Here is a 27,933-nt window from a genome sequence, read left to right as displayed (position 1 = left end):
GTGACCTATCCTGTGGCTTCCTCCAGGCCTCACGGAGAGAGTTCAGGGCTCACCTGGATGAGGTCATCACGCTCAAGTCAAGGTACTCTACCTTGGACCAGGTAAACCCCCTTACATTCTTCCTACCCTTCCTCTATACCGGCATGCAGGCCTTGCTCCTCACCATAGACACAGCCACAGTCACCACACAGCACTAGGGCCTCAGAGACCCCAAAGACACCTGTTAGACATCCAGAGGTACGTAGACAGACAGGGGAGGTACCAGGATCCACAGCCCACAGAGGGCTCACCATCTCAGGCAGCCGTCTGTCTGCGGCTCCCCTGTGTGGTCATGCAGTACTGGAGCTCATCTACAGGAAAGATAGTGAGAGACTGTAGGGAAGAGAGGGAGGAGAGGCAGGAAGGACACATAGGATATATTGACATAGGGGAGCAACACACAATATGAAAGGTTCCAGTAGGAATTTGGCTCACAGAGTAGTATGGGTAGTGTAGTCTTTCGAGGCATTTTGGCTTGTTCTGTTCATACCAACATGCATTTTAACAGAGGGTGTCTATCCATAGCAAAGGCCTTACATTGAACAGTACAGTAGGGATGGAGTTAGGAGAGTGTTCAGTACATCCACTCCTCAGGCCTCTCTAGAACTCCACCAGCGTTCATTCTCTCTCATCCGTCACCCATCTAGTCGTGTGTGTGTGTTGGGAGCTGGGCAGGGGAGCGTTTCTTGTAGCGTTTTTTGTATGTATTTTTGTGCTTTTGTTCATGTCTATGAGAAGATGTGCACATCAATGTCCTTGTGTGTGTGTGTGTACCACAGTAGCTTACACTCAGTTTAGCCAGAGGAAGTGCTGAAGGTTAGCCCCATTGTCTTACGTCAGGTGGCGTCCCTCCTACACGACGCTCGACCCTCTCCACGAATCGACCCTGGAGTAGTCTAGAGTAGTAGTGTGGAGCAAAGGGCATCCCAGGGGCATCTCTCCCTCCCCTCTCTCTCCCCCCTTTCCCCCCCTCTCTCTCTCCCTCGCTCCTCTCCCCCTCTCTTCCCCTTAGGTCCTGCTGGGAAGTGAGTGTTGTCTTTGAAGTGCCACAGAAGCATTTGTCCCGTCCTTCCCCACTCTGTCACTCTATCACTCACCTCGTTTTGTCCTCTCTTCTATCCCTCTCTCCTGTGGGATAGAGTGGTGGTGAAGGGTTTTGTACTCCTCCTCTCTTCTCATCCCTTTCCTCTCCTCTCCTAGTCTTGCGTAGCCATAGCTCCAAAATCACCTCGTTGTCACACCTGCCTTGGAGGTCTGGAGAATTTTGGATAGCAAAAAATGGTTTGAATGGACCGCAGGGTTTTTATTGGATGTTACATTTCAAGAACCCTCCCTCACATGCCCGTTGGTGTTACGTGTTATGTTTGTCACTGTTTTCAGACCGGGGACGACACATTTTGCAGAGAGTTGTTCTGTGTGCTAGTTTGCAACATCGCAGGAAATTGAAGAAAAACTGGAGGAAAAACGGAATTGTGTTTTGTCAGAAGTGTGCTCTATACAAAATCACATACAGTATATCGACATATTTTGATGAGGTTTTTAATCTGCGATTTCCCTGCTTTCTGGGAAATCCCTGTTGCACCTACTGCACTAATCTAGTGAGCACCTCTGGAGCATTTGATTGGTTTGATATGTTGCGAGGCATCACTGATTTACAGCGGGTTCCCAATCCCACCCTTATTTAGATATTTTTCTACCATGGACTTCCCCATGCTTCCCGTTTAGGGATGAGGCTACTCCTCTCCTATCCTCCTCCCCTTCTCTCCTCCCCTCCCTGCCCCATGTCACATCCCTCTCCTCTTCCTCTCCTCCTAAATCCCCCTTTTTGCATAATTTGTCTGCCCCATGTCACATCCCTCTCCTCTTCCTCTCCTCCTAAATCCCTCTTTGCATAATTTGTCTGACAGCGCTTTTGTTTTTTGCTGAGCTCAGCACAGAAACACAGAAACACTTGCTGTTCCCTTGTCACCACGAGCCGCTTCTTTACCTTGTCCGTTGTTAGTCCATTGATTTCCCCCAGGCGCGTCCACTCCGAGACCTTTCTGCCTGACCCGGCCTCCGTGCTCGCCACTCGCTATTCCACATGCGCCCCCTCCGCCATTGATCTCTGTAGACGATCGCCATGACAACCCGTCGTCAGGCCGTTTCAGGCTGTTTCCACGGTGACTATCGGGTTGCCGTGGAAAGTCATTAGGGTTGTTTTCCGTGTGTGTGTGTGTGTGTGTATTCTGTTCCATTGACGTTCAGTTTAATAGGCTGGTGTATATTCAGGGTTTCGCCCAAGGGTAGGCATATTGCTGCAGGGCCTGAGAGCTCTGCTACACAGACAGACAGACAGACAGACAGACAGACAGACAGACAGACAGACAGACAGACAGACAGACAGACAGACAGACAGACACTTAGCGTACTCACATGGACACAGACTCACATATGCAAACAGTTACTCAGCACACTCATCCGAACACACTCTTCAACCAGCTCCACTACACATACACACACACAGACACCCACACACAGACACACACACACAGCATACTCATACATGATATATAAACACTCAATCTCATTCAGTGCAGCGCACATGTTCTCCAACACAGTCAATGGCAGCCATCCCAGTCACAAATACACCTACACACACTCCTGGCACAAGTATCGCTACAGTGCAGTGTGCCTCAAATAGACTTTCGGTAATTCCTTCTTTTGAATTACACTGTTGGGCATATTCACTTTTTCCACTCTCCAGTGTGTGTGTGTGTGTGTGTGTCTGAACACAAACTGTTTGAATTATATGAAACCTGTACTAGAAAGTCTGTGTATGTGTGTGTGTGTTACATTTTGCATCACTCACATCATGCATACAGTATACTTCTCTTTCTCTGTTTTCCATGGAAAGGGACGGATAGAGGGAGGGACGGATAGGGGGAGGGAAGGAAGGTGGGAGTGAATGATATTGTGCTTTGCTCTACCCGTTTCTCCACACATTTGCTTTTGCACCCTTTTCTGCACTCTCTCACTCTCTCCTCTCTGCACTCTTTCTCCGCACTCTCTCTCTCTCCTCTCTGCACTCTTTCTCCGCACTCTCTCTCTCTCCTCTCTGCACTCTTTCTCCACACTCTCTCCTCTCTGCACTCTTTCTCCGCACTCTCTCCTCTCTGCACTCTTTCTCCGCACTCTCTCTCTCCTCTCTGCACTCTTTCTCCGCACTCTCTCTCTCTCCTCTCTGCACTCTTTCTCCGCACTCTCTCTCTCTCCTCTCTGCACTCTTTCTCCGCACTCTCTCCTCTCTGCACTCTTTCTCCGCACTCTCTCTCTCTCTGCACTCTTTCTCCGCACTCTCTCCTCTCTGCACTCTTTCTCCGCACTCTCTCTCTCCTCTCTGCACTCTTTCTCCGCACTTTCTCTCTCTCTCCTCTCTGCACTCTTTCTCCGCACTCTCTCTCTCTCCTCTCTGCACTCTTTCTCTGCACTCTCTCTCTCTCCTCTCTGCACTCTTTCTCCGCACTCTCTCCTCTCTGCACTCTTTCTCCGCACTCTCTCTCTCCTCTCTGCACTCTTTCTCCGCACTCTCACTCTCTCCTCTCTGCACTCTTTCTCCGCACTCTCTCACTCTCTCCTCTCTGCACTCTTTTTCGTTCTATCTATCTGTCCACAAAAGTCGTTGTGCTCTCTCTCTCTCCATGGCTTTCTGGTGGTAAATCTCTTTAGTAAGTGTTTGTCCCAGTGAAGTTCTGTTGTCTTTCTCTTTCCACCTGTGTTGGTGTGTCTCACCCTCTGTCCATTCCTAGTGCCACCGATGTAGCAGCATCATCCACTGTTCTCATACGGTTATACCCAAACATTACATGAACGTTAAGGAGCGGTTAGACTAGTCACTGACCTAGTCACTGACCTGATCCCCCTTCTGCTTAGTAGAATATCAAGCAGTGGCGGCTGGCCGATAGAGGGCGCTAGGGCGCCGCCCCTTAAATAAAATTATAAAAAAAAATAATAATAATAATAATAATAATAAAAACATCAGTATGTCAATATTTGTGTGTTTGAAATATGGAATGCACACAGTAATATGTGTAAGATATGATAGAAAATCATATTCGCAACCTTTCCTCTGCCTGTCAAACGCCTCGTCAGCTCTGGGCGATACAGAAAGTGCCCCGAGGAGGCGGGTCTACGTAGCAGTTAAGCCAATTGCTAATTTAAGATATGAATGTATGACATAAAATGTAGCTAATCAGCGATTTTAATTCGAATCCAAGGAGGGCGATTATTTTATCGCCCCAAGCTCGCCCCCTGATAAAATAAGGACCGGGCTCCAGTGGCGCCATTTTTACTAGACGACAATGGCGAACGCCAAACGTTACTCCTCCAAGACCCAACCCTAACTCGGTGAAATCTCTCCTCCAAGATCCGTTTGAGAGGAGAACTTTGTCAGAGAAAGTTCGGGTGAAAGAGCTGGGCCCAGATCAACCTGACCTCTCAATCAGACAGCAGGCTAGCGAGAAAGGGAAGCAGTATATGCGCGGCTTCTCCCGTAGCTGGTACACCAGGAAGGCTTGGCTAGCTGGGTGCACTGATGCTAATGCTTTATTTTGCTTTCCGTGCTTGCTTTTTAAAACGACGGGGTCAGATTCAGCATGGACAGGTACCGGAGTGAGGGATATGAAGCACCTGTCAGAGAAGGTAAAGAAACATGAGAACACCAGGGCACACATGGACAACTCTGTAAAGCTAGCTGTATTAGGAAGGGGTGAACATTGCTACGCAGCTGGATGACGGCCACAGGATTGCGGTGAGGAAACACAATGAGGAGGTGGATAAAAACAGGCACATTCTATCCAAAATTATCGATTGTGTGAAGTTCTGTGGGGCTTTTGAGTTGGCCTTGCGTGGGCACGAGGAGACTGACTCCTCGGACAACCCCGGCATTTTCCGGGGCTTAGTGGATTTTGTTGCCTCCCTCGACAGTGTGCTGGAGGAGCACCTGAAGACAGCTACCGTTTTTAAGGGCACGTCAAAGACGATACAGAACGAGCTGTTGGACTGTATGTTGTCAGTGCTTAAGGATTACATCCTGGAGGAAGTAAAGAGTGCTGATTTTATCGCCATTCAAGCTGACGAGACGACTGACGTTTCCACCCACTGCCAGTTGGTGCTTGTGATACGCTACATCGATGCTAAAAGTAACGTCCAAGAGCGTTTTTCGAGTTCATTTTGATCGAGAACGCAACCGCCGACACCATCGCTACAGCGCTGCTGGAGAGGCTCAGCACCATACTCTCACATGGACAAAAGGCCAAACTTATTGCCCAGGCTTACGACGGAGCAAGTGTGATGAGGGGAGCCACCGGCGGGAGTGCAGCGTAAAATAGTGGATGTGTACGAAAATGCGCACTACGTCCACTGCTATGCACATCAGCTGAACCTCATCATGCAGCAGGCTACTTCACGCATCCCCAGGATCGGCACTTTCTTTTCCGACCTTGCAGGATTTTCTGCTTTCTTCTCCAGGTCTCCCAAGCGAACCACCGTGCTTGACGAAGTGGTTGCGCATAGACTCCCAGAGCCTCTACAACACGGTGGAACTTCCACAGTCGCGCTGTAAACACTGTGTACGAGTACAGGGATGACCTCCTAACGTGTTTCCAGACCATCAGAGACTCTGGGAACTTTGATGCCCCGACTGTCAGAGAGGCGGGGGGCTTTGTGAGGATGCTCGAAGACGAGGCTTTCTGTTTTTCCTGGCACTGTTCCACAAGATCATGCCAAATGTGGACATGCTTTTCAGCCAGCTGCAGAAGAGGAACATCGACCCTGTCTTCATTAAAGCACTTGTCCAGAGGTTCACAGAAAGCATGCTAACAATCAGGTAAATAACTATATTTACTATTGGCTGATAAAGATGCTGTTAGAAAGATGAATAGTTCACTTACAACAGTTTAAAAGCCTAAATGTGTCTGGTCATCAAAGTGAGTGATTATCATAGAGCCGTCACAATTATATTTGTTTTAGTATTTTAAAAGGAAAGAGAAGACATTTACATTACATTTTAGTCATTTAGCAGACGCTCTTATCCAGAGCGACTTACAGTTAAGAGTGCATAAATTTTTTCATACTGGCCCCCGTGGGAAACGAACCCACAACCCTGGCGTTGCAAGCGCCATGCTCTACCAACTGAGCTACACGGGACCACATTAGTTTTGGCAAGATCTGAAAAAGAAGTTGGTGGAGTGCAACCCTCAAACATTGAAGAATTACAGCAGTTTGCTGCTGAAGAATGGGCCAAATTGCCAGCAGAAAGGTGCAGCAAGCTCATTGATGTCTACAATAAGCATATGTTGGCAGCTATCTTGGCCAAAAGCTGTGCAACCAAGTACTAGCTCCAGGGTGCCAATAATTTAGTCCATGACATTTGTCTATATTTTCTAAATTACAATTGTAAACTTAAGTTTACAGAAATATAATTAAAGGTGTGGAGACCCATTTTTTCCTCTCAAATTTCAACTGATTTTAGAAGAAATAGGGAATTATTTAAGAAAAGCCCAAGGGTGCCAATATATTTGGACACAACTGTATGCCTTCAGTCTAATTGGAATGTATGGCAGTAGAGTTGTTTGTATTTCTCCCTAACCAAAATGGCTGCCATTAGGATACCATTCAGGATTTTTTTCACCTGTGTTACCACGACAATCACGCCAAATGAGCATTGCATTTGTGTGCTCCTTCAGTGTGAATGCGCAAATTTGATATGGGTCACATGTAAAACTGATACATAATTGATACAGATATACGGTATGTTGCCTATATATTACTATATACCGGTATTGATGCACAGACCAGTTTGGGTTTTTACTTTTACCTTCTATAACGGTATTTCAATGTTTGGTTTGTTAAATGTGGTAATGCCACTCCGCCATGTGTAACGTCCGTTTTTCTAGTTTACTCCGCAATTTGGGTCGTCTCTCTCCCTCTCTCACCAAGTACCACCCCGTCACTCAAGGAGCGCAGTTGTTGTTACTCGACCACGAGAACAAGTGTTTGTCCAAAAAGACACAATCAGACGTTGATAATAATGCAGGAAAGTACTACACAGTTTGTAATAATTATTCAGGTGTCCACCAGGTCAATTTCTAGAAGAGGCCTAGTTGTTATTGAAGATTAACTTTATTGCTAAGTGCACAGCAGAACAAAATTATGTTGCATCCCTCTCACAAATGTAATAGAAAAAGGCTTTAAAACGTAATAACATCAGTTAATTATGTACATCACAGGTTAAAAGCAGTTACTAGACATAGTTTGTGTGTATATACACACTATCTGTCTGTCTGTCTGTCTGTCTGTCTATATATATATATATATAAGTCACTGGTTGTGTGTTGAGGGGGAATTACAGTGAGCTAAGAAGTCTGATTGCAAGTTATCAAATTAAACTTTATTTTTTGGACCCAGGGCCTCAATTCCCTCTTTGTGTGGGGACAGCGCATCTGACGAGCAGCAACAGCCCATCAAGCGACGGAGGATGCTGGGACCAGGAGAACAACAGAGGTTGGCTATAGAGGTAAGTTGTGATGTAATTGTCAGTGTTTCCCCATAGAACTTTTTTCAGGCCTGGTAGTATGTAGCCAAAACCCTGAACAATCAGCACCTTGGTAATCATATACTTGAGTTGGACATAGGCATGTGTCAGTCAGGATCACTTGCATCAAAATAGCTTAATTGCAAATTAAAGCTGATGATGTATCTTTTACAGGTATGTGATACCATCCTGAGTCATGCCAAAGAGAGGTTCTCCTTCACCCAGCACCTCATCAGCGCAACACTATTGCACGGAGAGTTGTTCCCACAACACAGTGTGAAGTTCCCCGATACAGCGCTTGAAACAACCGTGGAGGCGTACCCCATGTTGAACAAGGCCAAGCTCAAAACCGAACTGTCCCTCATCTATGAGAACAGTGAGTTCAAGGCTTGTAGTGGTGCAGTGCCCCTGTACCAGTTCTTCATGGAGAACAACCTTCAGAGCACTTTCACAGAGACTGCCAGCCTCCTCAAGATCCTCATCACCACACCCATGACAACTGCTGAGTCAGAAAGGTGCTTCTCTACACTGAAAAGGATCAAGACCTTCCTGAGAAACAGCATGACACAGGATCGCCTGAACGCTCTGGCCATGCTCTCCATGGAGAAGAAACTTGTCAGGGACATTCCTGACTTTAATCAAAGGGTCATTGAGAGGTTTGCCACTCAGAAGGACAGACGGGCAAAATTCCTGTACAAATAAGATGACAGCACACACACACAGAGCAGCTCTGGCCGCATGTTTCTTTGTATATAGTTGACCTTAGCATAAAAAATCCAGTTATATATGGTACTCTAGAAAGTCTTAATAGTGTCTTTGCTAATATTAATGTATATATGTTGTTTTGTATCAATTAATTGTTGCAGTTCTGGAGCACATTAACAATTAGTCACATTTAGTATGATCATAAAATACTGTATGCTATTCTTCCAGTCAAAGGTTTGAGTTCATCCACTTGATATCCATTTCTATATTATACATCCTTTTATACAGTGTAAGATTTCCTATAAACTTTATAATAATTTCATGTTATTGTCCACTTTCCACTCTGTTCTGACAGCATGCCTGTTGCGTTGCCTGTTTACTACCAATGGTAAAAAGTTCACTTTAAATGCAAATGAAAGGCTTGGGTTTGTGTAATATGTTTTTGTGTAAGAATGCCTCAACTTTTTAATATTGGCATTAAATAATTACTGAATGTTTCACTGAGCACTGCTGTCCTGCAGTTTGTGTTAAAATATATCGCGATGGTTACAGGAAAAAAAAAGTATGGCACAGCCCCACCGAGAATATTTTTCACCAGCCGCCACTGATATCAAGTTAGAATTACGCTAGTGAGGAACAAAGTTGTTGACAAGTATAGAGAATATAAACAGATTTGCTGTTTAAGGTTGACTTTTGAAGGGGTTCCCTTGCAGACTGGCTAGATAGATTTCATTAGAAAGACACCCAATGTATGTGTTTTTATGTTGTGTAATACATCTTGTTAGGTTCATGGTTATTTTTGTGTAGTTTGTCAAAAAGTCCATGTTAGACATAATATGGTACTGTAAGTTCTGATCAAATCCTGTCAGAGAAAGGCACACCTGTAATGTACTGAATCTCATAACTTAGTTATGTTGTTTATTGCTAGTCTTCATTTCTGCTTTCTATGTCTACTGCAAGTTGATCTTCCTATGTCTTCTGTAGCCTTAGTAATTCCCCTTCTACCATCCCCTCCCTTCCCCCCCCCTCTCTCTCTCTCTCTCTCTCGCTCTCTATCTCTCTATATCTCTCTCTCTCTCTCTGTCTCTCTCTCTCTCTTTTTCCCATCCCGTTCTTTCTCCTCCTCTTTTCTCTCTCTCTCTCTCTCTCTCTACCCCTTTCTCGCCCCCTCTCTCTCTCTCTCTCCCTCTCTCTCCTCTCTTACTCTCTCTCAACCTCGTCACCTTCTCTCTCATACACTCCCCCTTACCCTATCCCTTCTCCCTTCTGCTAGCAGTCGATTGTTGCTCCTTCTGTCTCTCTCTTGTTGTCTCTGTTGTTGTGTTGTGGTACAGTACTGATGCATCCTGGGAGTTGATGTTCACTGATGCCTGTGATGATGCTTTATCTCCTACTAGCTCCAGTGTAGGTTGGAGGGGCTTAAAGATGATCGCAGGAGCCATAGGACCTTCAGCTCTCGAGTAACTATCCCCCCCCAGCTGAAGAGCTGCTGCCCTCCATTTCTGTCTTTCTCTCTGTTTCTCTGCCTTTCTTGCCATCTCTCTTTCTCTCTCTCTCTCCCTAACATGCTCTGCTTTTAGTAGCTGTGTCTGGTGTTTCTGGTGTTGCAGGATGTCTGTAGACATCATCAGTTTGCTCCAGTAGTGCACACTCTCTTTCTTTCACTCTCTCTCTCTCAGTTCACTAGTTTAGCTGCGATCTTGTCTGGTCTTTTTGATTTTCTCTCGGCTATGGGTCCACGTCATGCTATCCCTCCCTCCCCTCCATCCCCCTTGTCCCTCTCTCCCCGCCTCTGGCTGTGCGGTACCCAGCGGTGTTGCAGCAGTTGTAGTGTGGGGGGCACATGTTGCAGAGCCACATAGATATGGAGCAGATAAGACAGACGGGCAGGCAGACAGGTAGACAGGAGACAGAAAAGAGACAGACAGATAGGTAGACATAGAGACAAAACTGAATAAAGACATCATTTCTGAACTAAAACTGATCGTAACCCCCCACCCCCTCCCGCCCCACACACCCAGATTCACAGAGTGTGTGATGGTTGTACTTACTGTACCGCCTCACTTTAACCATTCCCTCTGTCTAGCTACTCTTCTCTAGTCCCCACCTAGCGTTAGACCAGCATTAAGAATGCGTTAGTTGAGCGTTAGCTTAGCGTTCCTATAGAATCAGATGTTTTCAGAGAAACGCAGCCCTCCTGCTCCACATCTGAGCAGCCACTATCAATACTGCTATTATTGCTGTTAATATATCTGTTATAATCAATGTTTAATCAATATGGATGTTGTTGCCTTTGTCCACTATATCTGTGAATTGAACTAATCTACTGTATTTTAGCTCAGTTAAACTAATCCAGCTATATCTGTGAATTGAACTAATCTACTGTATTTTAGCTCAGTTAAATTATTCCAGCCGCTATCACTGTAACAAGCAAGACAAGAGGCACTTGAATTATTATTACCCATGTGATTTACAGTGCTGCTATGCCTATGAGATTATATGCACCATATAAAAGAGGATAATTATACGAGGTCAGGAAGAAGAAGACATCTATAGGGAAGGACAAAGAGCAAGATAGGTGTAGTGTCACAAAGCTCTTTCCCTGTCAATTCTTGACTGTTGTGAAAACATATCATCTTTCAAACATGTCGAAAAGGCAACCTGGTCTTTAAAAATCTCATTTCTCTTTTTCGCTCTCTCTCTCTCTCTCGCTCGCTCTCTCTCTCGCTCCCCAGGTGCAGTCACGATGCAGCAGCAAAGAAAATATCCTAAGATCAAGTAAGTACTCTACCACACGCCCTTAAGAGGCGACTTAGAGTGCCCCCTGTAGCAGGACAATTGTGTGTGCGCGTGTATGTGTGCGTGTGTGTTCATACATGAGCATTGGTGCATCCTTCCGTCCGTCCGCGCAGACGTGTGATGTTGTGCCAGGGGCTGATGGAGGCTCATGTTATGAATCTGAAATATGCTGTGGAAGCGTAAGTTTAAAAGGGAGGAATTGGGTCAAGAGGATTCCATGCACTGTAGCTTCTCTTCTCTGTGCTGCTAGGCAGAGGTAGGAGAGAGAGATTACACGTTAGTTACACCTCGCTTTGTTCTTCCGCTTACCTTTGGAATGATTCCACTGCTGTTATTAGAACAACATGGTTGCTGTCAAGAGCGGAAATCGTGTGTGTGTGTGTGTGTGTGTGTGTGCGTGCCTACTTACATGAGTGTGTGTCTCATACTTGTATATATGTGTATGACTCTGTGTAAGACCCTGTTCCTGTGTCCTCTCTCTCTCTCTCTCTCTCTCTCTCTCTCCTCTCCTCTCCTCTCCTCTCCTCTCCTCTCCTCTCCTCTCCTCTCCTCTCCTCTCCTCTCCTCTCCTCTCCTCTCCTCTCCTCTACTCTCCTCTCAGGTCACAGTGCAGTGGACATCACCAAGGTGGCCCGGAGACACCGCATGTCCCCGTTCCCCCTCACCTCCATGGACAAGGCCTTCATCACTGTGCTGGAGATGACCGCCATCCTGGGTACTGAGATCATCAACTACAGAGGTGAGGAGGGGAATACACACACACTTACAGTGAGGGAAAAAAGTATTTGATCCCCTGCTGATTTTGTACGTTTGCACACTGACAAAGAAATGATCAGTCTATAATTTGAATGGTAGGTTTATTTGAACAGTGAGAGACAGAATAACAACAAAAAAATCCAGGAAACGCATGTCAAGAATGTTATAAATTGATTTGCATTTTAATTAGGGAAATAAGTGTTTCACCCCCTCTCAATCTGAAAGATTTCTGGCTCCCAGGTGTCTTTCATACAGGTAACGAGCTTAGATTAGGAGCACACTCTTAAAGGGAGTGCTCCTAATCTCAGCTTGTTACCTGTATAAAAGACACCTGTCCACAGAAGCAATCAATCAATCAGATTCCAAACTCTCCACCATGGCCAAGACCAAAGAGCTCTCCAAGGATGTCAGGGACAAGATTGTAGACCTACACAAGGCTGGAATGGGCTACAAGACCATCGCCAAGCAACTTGGTGAGAAGGTGACAACAGTTGGTGCGATTATTCACAAATGGAAGAAACACAAAATAACTGTCAATCTCCCTCGGCCTGGGGCTCCATGCAAGATCTCACCTCGTGGAGTTGCAATGATCATGAGAACGGTGAGGAATCAGCCCAGAACTACACGGGAGGATCTTGTCAATGATCTCAAGGCAGCTGGGACCATAGTCACCAAGAAAACAATTGGTAACACACTACGCCATGAAAGACTGAAATCCTGCAGTGCCCGCAAGGTCCCCCTGCTCAAGAAAGCACATATACAGGCCCGTCTGAAGTTTGCCGATGAACATCTGAATGATTCAGAGGAGAACTGGGTGAATGTGTTGTGGTCAGATGAGACCAAAATCGAGCTCTTTGGCATCAACTCAACTCGCTGTGTTTGGAGGAGGAGGAATGCTGCCTATGACCCCAAGAACACCATTCCCACCATCAAACATGGAGGTGGAAACATTATGCTTTGGGGGTGTTTTTCTGCTAAGGGGACAGGACAACTTCACCGCATCAAAGGGACGATGGATGGGGCCATGTACCGTCAAATCTTGGGTGAGAACCTCCTTCCCTCAGCCAGGGCATTGAAAATGGATGGGTATTCCAGCATGACAATGACCCAAAACACACGGCCAAGGCAACAAAGGAGTGGCTCAAGAAGAAGCACATTAAGGTCCTGGAGTGGCCTAGCCAGTCTCCAGACCTTAATCCCATAGAAAATCTGTGGAGGGAGCTGAAGGTTCGAGTTGCCAAACGTCAGCCTCGAAACCTTAATGACTTGGAGAAGATCTGCAAAGAGGACTGGAACAAAATCCCTCCTGAGATGTGTGCAAACCTGGTGGCCAACTACAAGAAACGTCTGACCTCTGTGATTGCCAACAAGGGTTTTGCCACCAAGTACTAAGTCATGTTTTGCAGAGGGGTCAAATACTTATTTTCCCTCATTAAAATGCAAATCAATTTATAACATTTTTGACATGCGTTTTTCTGGATTTATTTGTTGTTATTCTGTCTCTCACTGTTCAAATAAACCTACCATTAAAATTATAGACTGATCATGTCTTTGTCAGTGGGCAAATGTACAAAATCAGCAGGGGATCAAATACTTTTTTCCCTCACTGTAAGCTATAAAAGTGAATACACAAGAGGGGGAGGGAGAGGGAGAGGGGGAGGGAGAGAGAGAAAATGAATTACCTAACTTAGCACTACATGATCAGTAGCTCAACAGTGTGGTCCCCTGTAGCTCAGTTGGTAAAGCATGGCTTGTGTGATGCCAGGATAGAGGATTCAACTCCCGGGACCACCCATTCAGGGAAAAAAAAAATGAAATTTTGATAAAAGCATCTGCTTTATCATATATCAATAGGATGTCGGTGGTACAGACCTGTAGCATCTTGTCAGGCTCAACCACCACACTGACAATATGAGCTACACATGACGGGGTTTAAACTGAGTTGCTCACCTCACTGACTCTGGCTCTATCTGCAGGCTTAGATGTCACACACATACTCTGAATGTCAAGTCACAGTGACACATTCAGAGGAGTACAAACACACTGGTCCTGGAGCATGTCTGTCCCCCTAGCACTTCCTAGGGCACTGGCCTCAGGGCCTTCGTCAGAGTGCCTTAGGGCCGTGGTCACCCCCTGGCTGTGTGACATCAGTGTGGTGGGGCAAGACACACACTTACACACTCCTGATTCAGCTCTGTGCTCATCGTGACAAATAGAACAGCTATGGAGGTGCGATCTCTCTCTTTTCTCCCAGTAAAGTGATGTTTCATGTTGTTTTGGGGGAGTGTTTCAGGATGGAACAGCTCCCCTGCTGGTGGGGAGAGGGGTGTGTGTCGTGGGGAGGGTGAGGGGTAGGTGGTGTGGGGAGAGGAGAGGAGAGGAGGAAGAGGGGTGTGTGGTGAGGAAGAGGGGTGTGTGGTGGGGGAGAGGAGGAGATGGGTGTGAGTCAGGGGAGGGGAGGGGTGTGTGGTGGGGGGAGAGGAGAGGAGGGAGAGGGGTGTGTGTCGGGGAGGAGAGGGAGAGGGAGAGGGAGAGGGGTGTGTGTTGGGGGGAGGGGTGGGAGGGGAGGGAGAGTGGTAGGTGGGGGGGGCATGGTCCGTGTGTGTGCTTGTCTGAGCTTGCCTGGCACAACACAACCAATTAATTGAATAGTCCCAAAAGTGCAAATCCACTCACAACATCTGGCACTCCAGGTATTTCAAAGATTTGAAAAACTATTTGAACCTACTTTTATGTGCGTGCTTGTGTGTGTATTTGTGTCTGTGTGTGTGTTCTGCTCCTCAGCTCTCCGTCTCATGTACAGTAAGTCATTGATATCATAGCTCAGATTTAACATCAACACCCACTTAGTAATCACAGAAATACACACACACGAGAGTGTGCGGGCATGAGTGTGTGTGTGCGTGTGTGTGTTTGATTTTGTGTGTGTGTGTGTGCACACTTTTCTGGTCAGGTGGTGAGTCACCCACAGAGATACTGATGAGAGGTGTCACACTCTCTCTCTAACACGCACATATGTCTCTCTGTGTCTTCATCTGAATCAGATGTCCTCTCTGCCTCCCTCTCTCCCTCCCTCTCTCTCTCCCCACTCACTCTCCCTGTCTCTCTCCCTCCCTCTCCCCACTCCCTCTCTCTCTCCCTCCCTCTCACCACTCCCTCTCACCACTCCCTCTCCCCACTCCCTCTCCCCACTCCCTCCCTCTCCCCACTCCCTCCCTCTCCCCACTCCCTCCCTCTCTCCCTCCCTCTCCCCACTCCCTCTCCCCACTCCCTCTCCCCACACCCTCTTCCCACTCCCTCTCCCCACACCCTCTCCCCACTCCCTCCCTCTCCCCACTCCCTCCCTCTCCCCACACCCTCTCCCGACTCCCTCCCTCTCCCCACTCCCTCCCTCTCCCCACTCCCTCTCCCCCACTCCCTTTCCCCACTCTCCCTCTCCCCACTCCCTCTCCCCACTCCCTCCCTCTCCCCACTCCCTCTCCCCTCTCCCTCCCTCTCTCATGTCCTTTTTCCTTCTCTCCCTCTACGTTATTTTTTCTTTCATTCTCCCTCCCGGTCTCTCCCTTCCTACCTCTTTCCCTCCCCCTCCTCCCTCTCTCTTCTCCTCCCTCTATTCTCTCTCTCTCTCTAGATGGGATGGGTCGAGTCCTGGCTCAGGACGTTTATGCCAAAGACAACCTGCCCCCATTCCCCGCCTCTGTCAAGGATGGTTATGCTGTAAGAGGTATGTATTCAATTGTACTGTATTTCAATGTAGCCTACACTACACACACACACACACACACACACTGTAGCACTCTTATGTCATATTGTACTGTACTGCTGAATATAAAACAGTGCATGGCACGCTATCCCTCTCTGTTTGTGCTGATATGCCCTTTCTGTTTGTGAAGTCAGAAGGCACTGCCCACTGAAACACGAGTCAACTAAATGACACTCCTCCACAGTCACGCACTCACACACATACCGTAGATACACACACACACACAGCATACACGCACGTAATTACATTTTTGATTACACATTGATACACACGCAGCAGAATATACACACAAACACACACGCACGTAATTACATTTTTTTATGTTTTATTTTTTAGCGGCTGACGGTCCAGGCGACCGTTTCATCATCGGAGAGTCCCAGGCTGGAGAACAGGTCCGCACACACACACACACACACACACACACACACACACACACACACACACACACACACACACACACAGCTACAAGCAACTGGCTGGAACCCCCCTTCATGTAGAGAAATATTGAAACACACACATACATACACTTGTTGCGTGGCTGCTAGACAGAGGAGGTGGATGTGAAACACTCCTTCAGAGGAGAAGTGTGTGTGTGTGCATGTGAGAAACACGCCCCCGTAGCGTAGCGATACAATACTGACTCAGCATACTAAATTACCCAGCAACCCACTCCATCGCAGGTGGGCCGCCCACCTGGGCTGATTATACACGATATCACACACACAAACACACTGACACATTAATACACCAACTGCATGTCTGATGCGATGTGCTGTTGCTATGTGTCTGCCTGTGATTGTTTGGACAACACAATAATATGTTACGCTTAGACACATTCCAATGCTTTCGGATTCTGAGAGAGCCTAGGGGGACATTCTACGTTTGGAGCGTGTGTGTACGTCCGAGTGTGTGTCCGTTCATTTGCATATGTGTTGTGTGTGCGTATTTGACACCAGTCTCTTTCTTTCTCTCTCCCTGCAGCCCACCCACACAGTGATGCCAGGCCAGGTGATGAGAGTGACGACGGGGGCTCCTATCCCCTGTGGGGCGGACGCTGTGGTGCAGGTGGAGGACACAGAGCTGCTCCGCGAGTCTGAGGACGTGAGTCTCACCTTTGACCCCTGACCAATAGCCCTGTGAAGAGGGACAGGGTTTAGTTCCGGGAGAATATGGCCTAGATTCTTCTAAGGGAATAGCAGTGTCTGTCTAGTACCTGGATATAGGGTCTACACCCGGGACAATATAGTAGATAGAACTTACTAGGCCAAGGTCTATAGGGCCTAACTTCCAACAAAAGACTTGGGCTAGTACCAGGATATAGTGTCTAGGTCCGGGGCAATGGGGCTTGGCTTCTACGAAGGTTAGACAAAGCCTAGTGTCACGTATAGTATCTAGCTGCTGAAGGCTTAGCAGCTATGCTGATTACCCAGGAACAGAGAATAGTGTTGGGAGGGAGTCTTGTAGACTAGGGGCCAGTAGTAAAGGTGATGGTTGTGATGATGGCTCCTTACAGAATGTTTTCTCTTGTCTCCTTCTCAGGGCACCGAGGAGCTGGAGGTGCGGATCCTCGTACAGGCCCGTCCAGGACAAGACATCAGGTGTGTGTGCGCGTGTGCGTCAGTGGAGGCTGGTGGGAGGAGCTATAGGAGGACGGGCTCATAGTAATGGCTGGAATGGAATAAATGCAACGGTATCTTTCTGTATGAAGTGTGTGAGTGTCTGTAGTTATTTGTCTGTAAAATGTGTGAACATATGTTTCAACAGTGTCTCTCTGAATCCTATCCCCTCCCTATCTCTGCTTCTCTCCAGGCCCATAGGTCATGACATCAAGCGTGGGGAGTGTGTCCTGTCTAAGGGAACCCACATGGGCCCCTCTGAGATTGGCCTGTTGGCCACCGTAGGAGTCACTGAGGTGGAGGTGCAGAAGTTCCCCGTGGTGGCTGTCATGTCCACAGGCAACGAGGTGAGACAGGCGGACATACACACGCAGACAGACAGACAGACAGATACACGCACGCACACACACACACATACATTGGCTGTTCCAATCCTCTTCAATAGCACCCTCTACACGATGCCTTTTCTGTTGGATCACTAAGCAAAGGCATGTCTAAGTGGGGTGTCCTCCATCGGTCTTTCACTTCTTTATCCATAAATAGCACCCTTTTTCCCAACCATGTGACCTGTCCAGGAAAAACTCTTGGCCTCAAGTTTTTTCCTGGTAAGGTCCCGTTGTCAGCCCAAACTCCAGGCCCTAATCATAGATGGAATGACATGAGGTAAGGAAGCTGTTCAAAGTACTGTATTCGGATAGTCAACTTTGCCCAGGCATAACAGTACATGTATGGAGTGTGCTGACTTGTACCAACCCAGGCTCCTGTTCATAAGGGCATGCAATGTTTTAAAGGCCCAGTGCAGTGAAAATTCTGTTCTTCCTTTGTTTTGTATCAACAGCTGATGAAACTAACATTGTAAAAGTGTGAAAACATTTAATCAGTGTTATTCCCTGATAGTTGCTGGTTGAAAATACAATCTACACAGGACTTTCTAATCAGCAGGTTTTGCATGGGGGGAGGTTTGACTTGCCTGGTGACACCAGGGTAGGGTTGAATGGCGGGAACCCGGTTACTGAGATTTACCACCCAAAACCACTCCGTTTTCCCGGGATAAATAACTGCGTGAAACCGATACATCAACAGCATGACATGAAGTGGAACTGTTAAATTATATGAGATGTCTAAATATGACTTCTCTATGGCCTTCTCTCCGCTCTCTGCATGATCAATAATCAATGCTCATGGTGGGTACAGACAGCCCATTTCAGTAATAATAATAATAATAATAATAATAATAATAATAATAATATGCCATTTAGCAGACGCTTTTATCCAAAGCGACTTACAGTCATGCGTGCATACATTTTTGTGTATGCACGCATGGAGTGCATGGAGTGCAGTTCACAATGCATGTAGACCGACATCTCATCATGGTTACTTTTTTTATTGTGACAGGTAGGCCTTCATTTGCTGCAGCATAGCCTATGCTACAGTACTATAAGGACCGAATGCGGGTCTAATTGACACATCTCCATCTGGCTTTCACTCGAATATCTTTGCTTTAAATCAGAGCATGCGTGAGCACTCTTCTTTTCACTCTCATCAATTCCATTCAAATAGCATCCAAAATAGATAATCCTGTTAAAGATTGAGATATAGCCCTATACAGTTGAAGTCGGAAGTTTACATACACTCAGGTTGGAGTCATTAAAACTTGTTTTTCAACTACTCCACAAATTTCTTGTCAACAAACTATAGTTTTGGCAAGTCGGTTAGGACATCTATTTTGTGCATGACACAAGTAATTTTAACAACAATTGTTTACAGACAGATTATTTCACAATTCCAGTGGGTCAGAAGTTGACATACACTAAGTTGACTGTGCCTTTAAACAGCTTGGAAAATTCCAGAAAATGATGTCATGGTTTTAGAAGCTTCTGATAGGCTAATTGATATAATTTGAGTCAATTGGAGGTGTACCTGTGGATGTATTTCAAGGCCTACCTTCGAACTCAGTGCCTCTTTGCTTGACATCATGGGAAAATCAAAATAAATCAGCCAAGACCTCAGATAAAACAATTGTAGACCTCCACAAGTCTGGTTCATCCTTAGGAGCAATTTCCAAACGCCTATAGGTACCACGTTCATCTGTACAAACAATAGTATGCAAGTATAAACACCATGGGACCACGCAGCCGTCATAACGCTCAGGAAGGAGACGCGTTCTGTCTCCTAGAGATGAACGTACTTTGGTGCGAAAAAGTGCAAATCAATCCCAGAACAACAGCAAAGGACCTTGTGAAGATGCTGGAGGAAACAGGTACAAGAGTATCTATATCCACAGTAAAACGAGTCCTATATCGACATAACCTGAATGGCCGCTCAGCAAGGAAGAAGCCACTGCTCCAAAACCGCCATAAAAAAGCCAGACTATGTGGACAAAGATCGTACTTTTTGGAGAAATGTCCTCTGGTCTGATGAAACAAAAATAGAACTGTTTGGCCATAATGACCATCGTTATGTTTGGAGGAAAAAGGGGGTAGCTTGCAAGCTGAAGAACACCATCCCAACCATGAAGCACAGGGGTGGCAGCATCATGCTGTGGGGGTGCTTTGCTGCAGGAGGGACTGGTGCACTTCACAAAATAGATGGCATCATAAGGAAGGAAAATTATGTGGATATATTGAAGCAACATCTCAAGACATCAGTCAGGAAGTTAAAGCTTGGTCGCAAATGGGTCTTCCAAATGGACAATGACCCCAAGCATACTTCCAAAGTTGTGGCAAAATGGCTTAAGGACAACAAAGTCAAGGTATTGGAGAGGCCATCACAAAGCCTTGACCTCAATCCTATAGAACATTTGTGAGCAGAACTGAAAAAGCGTGTGCGAGCAAGGAGGCCTACAAACCTGACTCAGTTACACCAGCTCTGTCAGGAGGAATGGGCCATAATTCACCCAACTTATTGTGGGAAGCTTGTGGAAGGCTACCCGAAACGATTGACCCAAGTCAAAAAATTTAAAGGCAATGCTACCAAATACTGATTGAGTGTATGTAAACTTCTGACCCACTGGGAATATGATGAAAGAAATAAAAGCTGAAATAAATCATTCTCTCTACTATTATTCTGACATTTCACATTCTTAAAATAAAGTGGTGATCCTAACTGACCTAAAACAGGGAATTTTTACTAGGATTAAATGTCAGGAATTGTGAAAAACTGAGTTTAAATGTATTTGGCTAAGGTATACGTAAACTTCCGACTTCAACTGTATATACTAGGCAGTGTCAGAGGAAAGCCCAAAGAATTGTCAAAGACTCCAGTCACCCAAGTCATAGACTGTTCTCCCTGGTACCGGAGCACCAAGTATAGGACCAAAAGGCTCCTTAACAGCTTCTACCCCCAAGCCATAAGACTGCTGAGCAAATAATCAAATGGCCATCCGGACTATTTACATTGACCCCCCTCCATTTGTTTTTACACTGCTGCTACCCGCTGTCTATTATCAATGTATAGTCACTTTACCCCTACCTACATGTACAATTTACCTCGACTAAACTGTACCCCCGCACATTGACTCGGTACCGGTTCCCCCTGTATATAGCCTCGTTATTGTTATTTTATCGTGTTCGGCGCATATGACAAATAAAGTTTGATATGATTTGATAATGCACCGCTTTGGTGACCTTCCCTGCTCCACTCTGATCACTCCTAGACAGTCCTAGCAAAATTCCTGCTTGAGAAATATTTGTGTTCATTTTTGGCAATTTTTAAAGACCAATATTACAGCAAGTTACCTAATTGTTACCCAAAAATGATTTGATATTGAGATAAAAACAGCTGCACTGGGTCATTATTAAAATATTTTGCAACAGAAACCAAAAAGTAGTGTTTCTTATTGGACAAATCCAGGTAGTCCCTCCCTGTTGCAGTTAGTTTTTTCCGTTTGGTGCCTAATGAACACTTCCCTGGTGCCTCTAGCTGTTGAACCCAGAGGACGACCTCCATCCAGGGAAGATCAGGGATAGTAACCGCTCCACGCTGCTCGCTACCATCCAGGAGCACGGATACCCCACCATCAACCTGGGCATCGTGGGAGACAAGTAGGACTTCACACTCCTCTTCCTGTTCTTGATGTTCCTCCTACTTCTGTTCATCTTCCTTTTCCTCCTCTTCCTCTCTGTCTACTCTCATTCCTGTTCCTAGTCCTCTTTCTACCCCTTCTTTTCCTCCTCTTCTCTTCTCCTCTTCTATGGTGTGTGATGGTAACTGGTAACTGTTCTCTGTCTATCGGCCCCACAGCCCAGACGACCTCCTGAACGCCCTGAACGAGGGCATCAGCCGTGCTGACGTCATCATCACCTCTGGAGGGGTGTCTATGGGAGAGAAGGTATGTGAGCAAATAGTGAGTATGAATGGTCATTGGTTATGACATTGCTCTATGTTGACACCTTGGGGTTGGGATGGGGAATTGATTAAATATATATATAGTAGATATTATTTCAGCCTGGTCTCATAGCCTAGACGTAACAAATTAGTATGATATGTTACGTTTGGTTTGTTTACATAAGACAGATGGTTTCTTAAAGCAAAAAAGAAAGTAGGTTGGTTGCAGCAGATGGATGGATGGATGGATAGGAGTATAAGGCGAATGTCTAGAAACCCAAAGCTTGTGAGTTTGAATCTCATTATGGACAACTTTAGCATTTTAGCAACTTTTAGCTAATACTAATTTTTGCTAACCCTTCCCCTAACCTTAACCCTTTAACCTAACTTCTACACTTAACCCTACCCTTAACCCTAACACCTAGCCTAGCTAATGTTAGCCAGCTAGCTAACATTAGCCACCTAGCTAGAATTCGTAACATATCATATGTTTTGCGAATTCGTAACATATAGTACCTTTTTTCTAATTCGTAACGTATAGTATGTTTTGGCAAATTCGTAACATATAATACAAATGGTAATTCGTAATATATCATATGAAATGGGTGATGGCCATCCACGAATTAATACATACCATACGAAACGTAACATATCATTCAAAATTCAATATCTCAAATTTACTTACATAATAATATGAAATGCTCTGAGACCAGGTTGATTATTTGCCCATCCCTCTTCGGAGGACAGAATTGTTAGTTTTTACAGCTATTTCGTTACCTATACATTTGACATAAATGTTACATACATGTAATTGTGGTGTTTAATATTGTGTGGAGAAATGTAGAATTACAATCTATCTCACACAGCACAGGGTCGAATTCATTAGGGCCCAAAACGAAAACATTTAGTAATGGAACATTTAAATCTAGGTACTCCCTTCCTGTTTCAGTCTGTTGTCTTCCGTTTGGTGCCTGATGAATACACCCCAGTGGTGCACAAGACTTATCTGGGTTTTAGATACAGCTACACTATAACTAGAAGGTGAATGTTTTTGTTAATTTTTATATGTACGTTTGTAGACTCCAAAATGTGTGATCCTCTTTTTCAGGACTATCTGAAACAGGTGCTGGATATTGACCTGCATGCTCAGATCCACTTTGGACGAGTCTTCATGAAACCAGGGTATGATGGATGGATGGATGGATGGATGGGTGGCTGGGTGGATGTGTGGATGGATGGTTCGTTGAACAACCATGTTGTTCTTCTCTTCTCCCATCTTTTCAGTCTCCCGACAACATTCGCCACTTTGGACATGGACGGTGCTCGCAAACTCATCTTTGCCCTCCCAGGTAGTGTGTAAAGTAAAGAGAAAGAGGGAATCAGACACTCGTTTCCAGACTGGTTTCTAACACACTCTTCCTTTCTCTCTCTCCCCCACCCCCCCAACCCCCCCCACCCCCACCCACCCCCCCTCCGGCCCAGGTAATCCCGTGTCTGCTGTGGTGACATGTAACCTCTTTGTCATCCCTGCCTTAAGGAAGATGCAGGGGATCCTGGACCCACGGCCCACCATCATCAAAGCCAGGGTAAGAAGGCACAGGACTCCATGAATCTTTCTCAATTTGTCTTACCTCGATTGCTTGCGTTCTCTATCTCGCCTTCCTCTCAAAATTAATTGGAGGAGAAGGTCAGAGGTGAGGAATCTTGGATCTTCTCCGCCAATGCGCTTTGAGAAGGAATCGAGAAAGAGCCCGTGTACCTCGAAGTAGGATCAGCTTCACGCAAACTTTATACTCTCCGTATGCACATTTTCTAGTGGTTTATATATTGTATTGCAAGCAGGCAAGTAAGTATTTTGTGCAAATATGGGATATGATGACATGCTTATTAATAATTATTATTATTATTGTAAAAAATGAAACAGGAGCCATTTGCCGTTAGTGATAAGAGTGATTATCTATGTGTTTTATTTTTGGAATCTAAAAGAATTTGACATAGAAATCTATTTCCTATTAATTTGTTTTCATAACCATTGCAGAATAAATTCCTCACCTCTTCTGGCTGTGATGAGTTCATATTGTCATACAACAACATACCATGCCCATCTCTCATTTAATTGGGCCTAGTAGCCTAGTAAATAGATAGGGTGTGTATTTCAAGTTTTGCTGCATGTGATCCCATAGGCAGTGCAGTTTATAATAGGCTACACAGTCAAATTTAACAGACCGACACATTATCTTTTACATTGAAGTATGCTACTTAATTTTTTGTTGTTGAGTAGGGCTAGCCTATACAATGTTTCAGTCCAGCATATTTAGGTTGGGGGAAAAGTAAATGCGAAACATTGTTGAATTCAAATGTTCTGCTGACAGGTCCACAACAATTTGCCATTGTTTTTTTATTTCCGAAACTTTCACAGTCCTTTGCCAAGTACAGCATAAGTTACTGCAAAAGATTAAGACATTCTCTCAACACCTCCAAAAACATTTGATCAAATTTGCCATTGCACTTTCTTTTAGAAACTGCCATTGCCTAATTCCAATAGTTCCAAATTCTACTGCAAAATGGTGTTATTTTCACCATAAAAGGTGAATGGAGGGCATTTTCCAGGTGGAGTTATAATGCTTGTTCAGGCGCACACAGTTTTACAACAGATCTGATTTATAACGGGAAGCGTGTGCCAAGTTTTAAATATCTAAATTTTTTGACGTAGGTACTCTTTTCAGAAATGGCACATGCAGATTTTTAGTGTGAAATTTATGCAACTGTTATAAATTCGGCCCCTGGGCCCTACCTATGAGCGTTGACACTTTTGCGTCCAAATAATCTGTCTTTACTCCTGAAGTGTACACACAGGAGGAAGGAGAGCTTATGGATGGTTGTGATCCTCTGTAGCTCAATTGGTAGAGCATGGTGCTTGCAACGGCAGGATAGTGGGTTTCGATTCTCTGGACCACCTGTGTGTAAAATGTATGCACCCATGACTGTAAATTGCTTTGGATAAAAGTGACTGCTAAATTGCATATATTATTGTATTAGTGGGACACAACCCCTGTGAGTGTGCAAGGTCATCATTGTGAGCCATGTTGATTTTGTGGTTGTCTCGTAGTTGTCATGTGACGTAAAGTTGGATCCTCGCCCTGAGTACCACCGCTGTATTCTGACATGGCACCACCAGGAGCCTCTGCCATGGGCCCAGAGCACAGGTACTGATGGAATACCATTCTGTTCTGTTTTATTGTGCACTGCTATACAGAGCGATACACTGCTATACTATACTGCATGTGTAGTCACAGGCTTTATAACGGACTATCAATGGACTGTTCATTGATTTTGTTCATGGGCAATTGTACAGGGGTTAGCTACAGTCCTCTAATCTAACAAAGCCTTTTCACTGGTTAGTATTGCATGTAGTGCCTAATTGATTCAGTATACTGTACAGCTCAAGAGTATAAAGAGCTACAATTAGATTGTGTGGTATTAGTAGCCTCTCACTCATTGAATGGTCTGGTACCGAGGTCATCCTGACTGTCATGGGTTGGATCCTCCTGGACTTGTGTGGTTGGTTAGGGCCTAAAGTGCATGTATTCTCACCCTCCCTCTCTTTCTCTATCCTCATTTCCTCCCTCCCTGTCCATCCCTTCCTCCCTCCTTTCCTCCCGATCCTTTCCTCCATCCTGTAGGTAACCAGGTGAGCAGCAGGCTGATGAGCATGCGCAGCGCCAATGGTCTCCTGATGCTACCTCCAAAAACAGAGCAATATGTGGAGCTGCACAAGGGAGAGGTGGTCGACGTCATGGTCATCGGCCGGCTATGATGTCATCAAAGGGGGACGTCAAGATGGATTCATAGAGAGAGAGAGGGTTCAAATGGGTGTTTCACGGTGCATGTCCACATATCATCGACTATTCTGTAATATGCAACGGCACAGCTAGTTTTTATTGATTTGGATAACGTTGAGGTATAGTCAACATCTCGATCACAAACCTAGGTACATATGATTTTAAAAAATATATTATTACTTTAAAAAGATTATAATAGTATTTCAGACAAAGAAAAATATAACTTTTAAAGAAAAAAATCTAATTATAAAAAGAGATTTATTCTGTAATATATTATTATGATTATTCTTATTATTGTTATCATTATTCTTCTTATTATCATTATTATATTATAAGACAACTTTATTCCTTTCATTCGAATTGCTTTGTGTGTTCAATGCTAGATCTTATCGATAGCGGTAGCATTTTAATAGAGCTGTAGGTGCCTGCCAGGACAAAAAAAATATATATATATATTATTTTCTCATCTTTAGTGGGGGAAAAAACTTTTTTTTATATCTATATGAAGAAAAACACTGAGGAAGACTCCAGATTTCCCACGGTGCTCGGCTAAGAGGAAGGAGGGGAGGGCATAATCTAGGTCTACTTCCTCTGTGGTGTGACGCTTTAACGGTGACACCACACACTTCTATTTTTCTCTCGTTAGTATGCATCATAATGGCTTCACAAAGAGCTTTGCTTGTTGTTTATCTTGTGAGTCTTGTTTATGTGCGCAGTGCCAAATGCCTGGGCAGGGATGATAGTGGTACTGGGAGAGAGGGGGGGGGGGCGGACAGTCACCCACCCACCAACCTGCCCAACCTGCCCAGACCCTGAAGCTTCCTTATTTATCATCTGACCAGGTGCAACTCTGCCCGAACGCCCCCCCCACCCCACCCCACCCTTAGATTGACTAAGAGTAAGGGGGGAAAAACATGAAAGAAAAGAAACAGCTTCTTTAAGTGCTGACAGCCTTTTTAACTGACTTCACAAAAAAATGTACAGATCAAAAAAAATACGAAGAAGATGAACCATATCGTACAGATATATGTGACCAGCACTCCTAAGGAAATTATTATTATTAAGCAATGAAGAGACATTGATCAACGCTGTACTATAATACATTTTCTGTAATGATATGAAACTGATGAAAGAGACTACGATAATAAAAATCCTTGATCATTATGTAAAAAAATAAGGTATTGTTGGGTTTCCTTTTATTAATAAAATCTATTCAAACAAAAAAAGTGATTTTCCTCTTTGATGCATGCAGTAACACCTTGTTTTAGGGTGGTCCATTAACATGATCAATTTATTTATTACCAGTTCCTGAGCCTGTATTCATGAAGTGTCTCAGAGTAGGAGTACTGATCTAGGATCAGTTTTGCCATTCAGATTATATTCCTAGATCAGCACTGCTACACTATGACGCTTTATGAATATGGGCCCTGAATTTCCTGCATCCTGACGTAGCCTATATGAAGAAGCCTAGGCCATTGAAAGATCGGTTAAGCACACGTGTCACTGAGATGAGAGCGGATTACCCTCATAGAAAATACAGTGGAAATACTTCTGAAGCTGTCTGTGGGCAGACATATACTGTGCAGGTGCCGCTGACTGGCTGTACCTAGAATCATTAATTGCTTCCTTTTTCGGTCCCACTAAGTACATCTTGTAAAAGCTTTATATAGCATACCTAAATGCTTCATAAGCACTACATAAATGCTTCACAAATAATATATAAATGGTGTACATAGTGCATTCAATTGCATTTGGTCCTTTTCATTGACTTCATGCACACTGGCAGGTGAAATGACAATATCATTCTACTAGTCATGTATGATCGTGAGGTGCACAGTCTATTCTCCATAACTCCACTAATTCTGACCAAAGTCTTCTTTTTGTAATATTTACCCTTTATGTGTTTATCCTGCTAAAAGTAGCCTAGTGCATTATTTGGGGAATAGGATGTCAAGGTATCTCAGGCTATTGATAGGTGAACACTTTGGCGCATGACCATTTAAATGGTCAACTGAGTGGCGCTGTGGAGTTGCCTGGGAGATGCCCAAACACCATGCGCAGTTACACCACAATGATGTGAGCTGTCCCTACTCGTCACAGACCGGCTAAGTACGATCACGAGAGACCAGCCCGAAGAATAAAGACGTTGAAGCTACCCATCTTGGAAATGTTATGTACGCAATAGAACCGACATTTCAGAATTATCGCATATTACGGGATTACTTCTTCTGTAAAGACTTGGAAGCGGTGAGTAGACTTCTCTGTGTAGTGAGACTGTTGAGTCCGATCGATTGACTACTCTCGAAACATTCATTGCATACTAACTTCGCCAACAGGATCAGCGCTCTCTTTAGTGTGTGTGTAGAATGCAATGACTGTATGGTGTGGAATGTTTGCCGCCTACGGTATTCCAACTATTCTATAAAGAAAATCACAAACACCAAAATCAAATGCATCAATTTAAATATTGCTATATTTCACAATTTAAGTGGATGTTTATCACAATTAAAACTT

At 44.9% G+C, this 27,933-nt stretch overlaps 2 protein-coding genes across 8 annotated transcripts in view; both read left to right on the top strand.

Annotated features, from left to right (window-relative positions):
* The window catches only part of LOC121552259 (gephyrin), a 112,896-nt gene extending 86,264 nt beyond the window's left edge, over positions 1-26,632 (top strand). For 3 of the 7 annotated variants that reach the window (XM_041865026.2, XM_041865025.2, XM_041865024.2), the window contains 14 exons: positions 11,053-11,095; positions 11,718-11,855; positions 15,504-15,596; positions 15,972-16,027; positions 16,617-16,736; positions 17,175-17,233; positions 17,445-17,598; positions 21,173-21,294; positions 21,494-21,581; positions 22,686-22,759; positions 22,862-22,926; positions 23,060-23,163; positions 24,687-24,783; positions 25,261-26,632. In XM_041865026.2, the coding sequence (XP_041720960.1) occupies positions 11,053-11,095; positions 11,718-11,855; positions 15,504-15,596; positions 15,972-16,027; positions 16,617-16,736; positions 17,175-17,233; positions 17,445-17,598; positions 21,173-21,294; positions 21,494-21,581; positions 22,686-22,759; positions 22,862-22,926; positions 23,060-23,163; positions 24,687-24,783; positions 25,261-25,394 (1,347 nt within the window). In that variant the 3' untranslated portion in view covers positions 25,395-26,632. Of the gene's footprint in view, positions 1-26; positions 102-9,714; positions 9,778-11,052; positions 11,096-11,717; positions 11,856-15,503; positions 15,597-15,971; positions 16,028-16,616; positions 16,737-17,174; positions 17,234-17,444; positions 17,599-21,172; positions 21,295-21,484; positions 21,597-22,685; positions 22,760-22,861; positions 22,930-23,059; positions 23,164-24,686; positions 24,784-25,260 lie in introns of all 7 variants that reach the window. The other 4 variants (XM_041865023.2, XM_041865022.2, XM_041865021.2 and 1 more) reach the window with 3 other exon arrangements.
* An 886-nt stretch (positions 26,633-27,518) lies between these two features.
* The window catches only part of LOC121552719 (protein PALS1-like), a 36,040-nt gene continuing 35,625 nt past the window's right edge, over positions 27,519-27,933 (top strand). The window contains exon 1 of the mRNA XM_041865732.2: positions 27,519-27,666. The gene's annotated coding sequence lies outside the window, so the exon portion shown is untranslated. The remainder of the gene's footprint in view (positions 27,667-27,933) is intronic.

Source organism: Coregonus clupeaformis, chromosome 36 (genome assembly GCF_020615455.1).
Source record: "Coregonus clupeaformis isolate EN_2021a chromosome 36, ASM2061545v1, whole genome shotgun sequence".
Lineage (NCBI taxonomy): Eukaryota > Metazoa > Chordata > Actinopteri > Salmoniformes > Salmonidae > Coregonus > Coregonus clupeaformis.
Note: the sequence above shows the minus strand (reverse complement) of the source record. Positions and strands in the feature narration are given on the sequence as shown.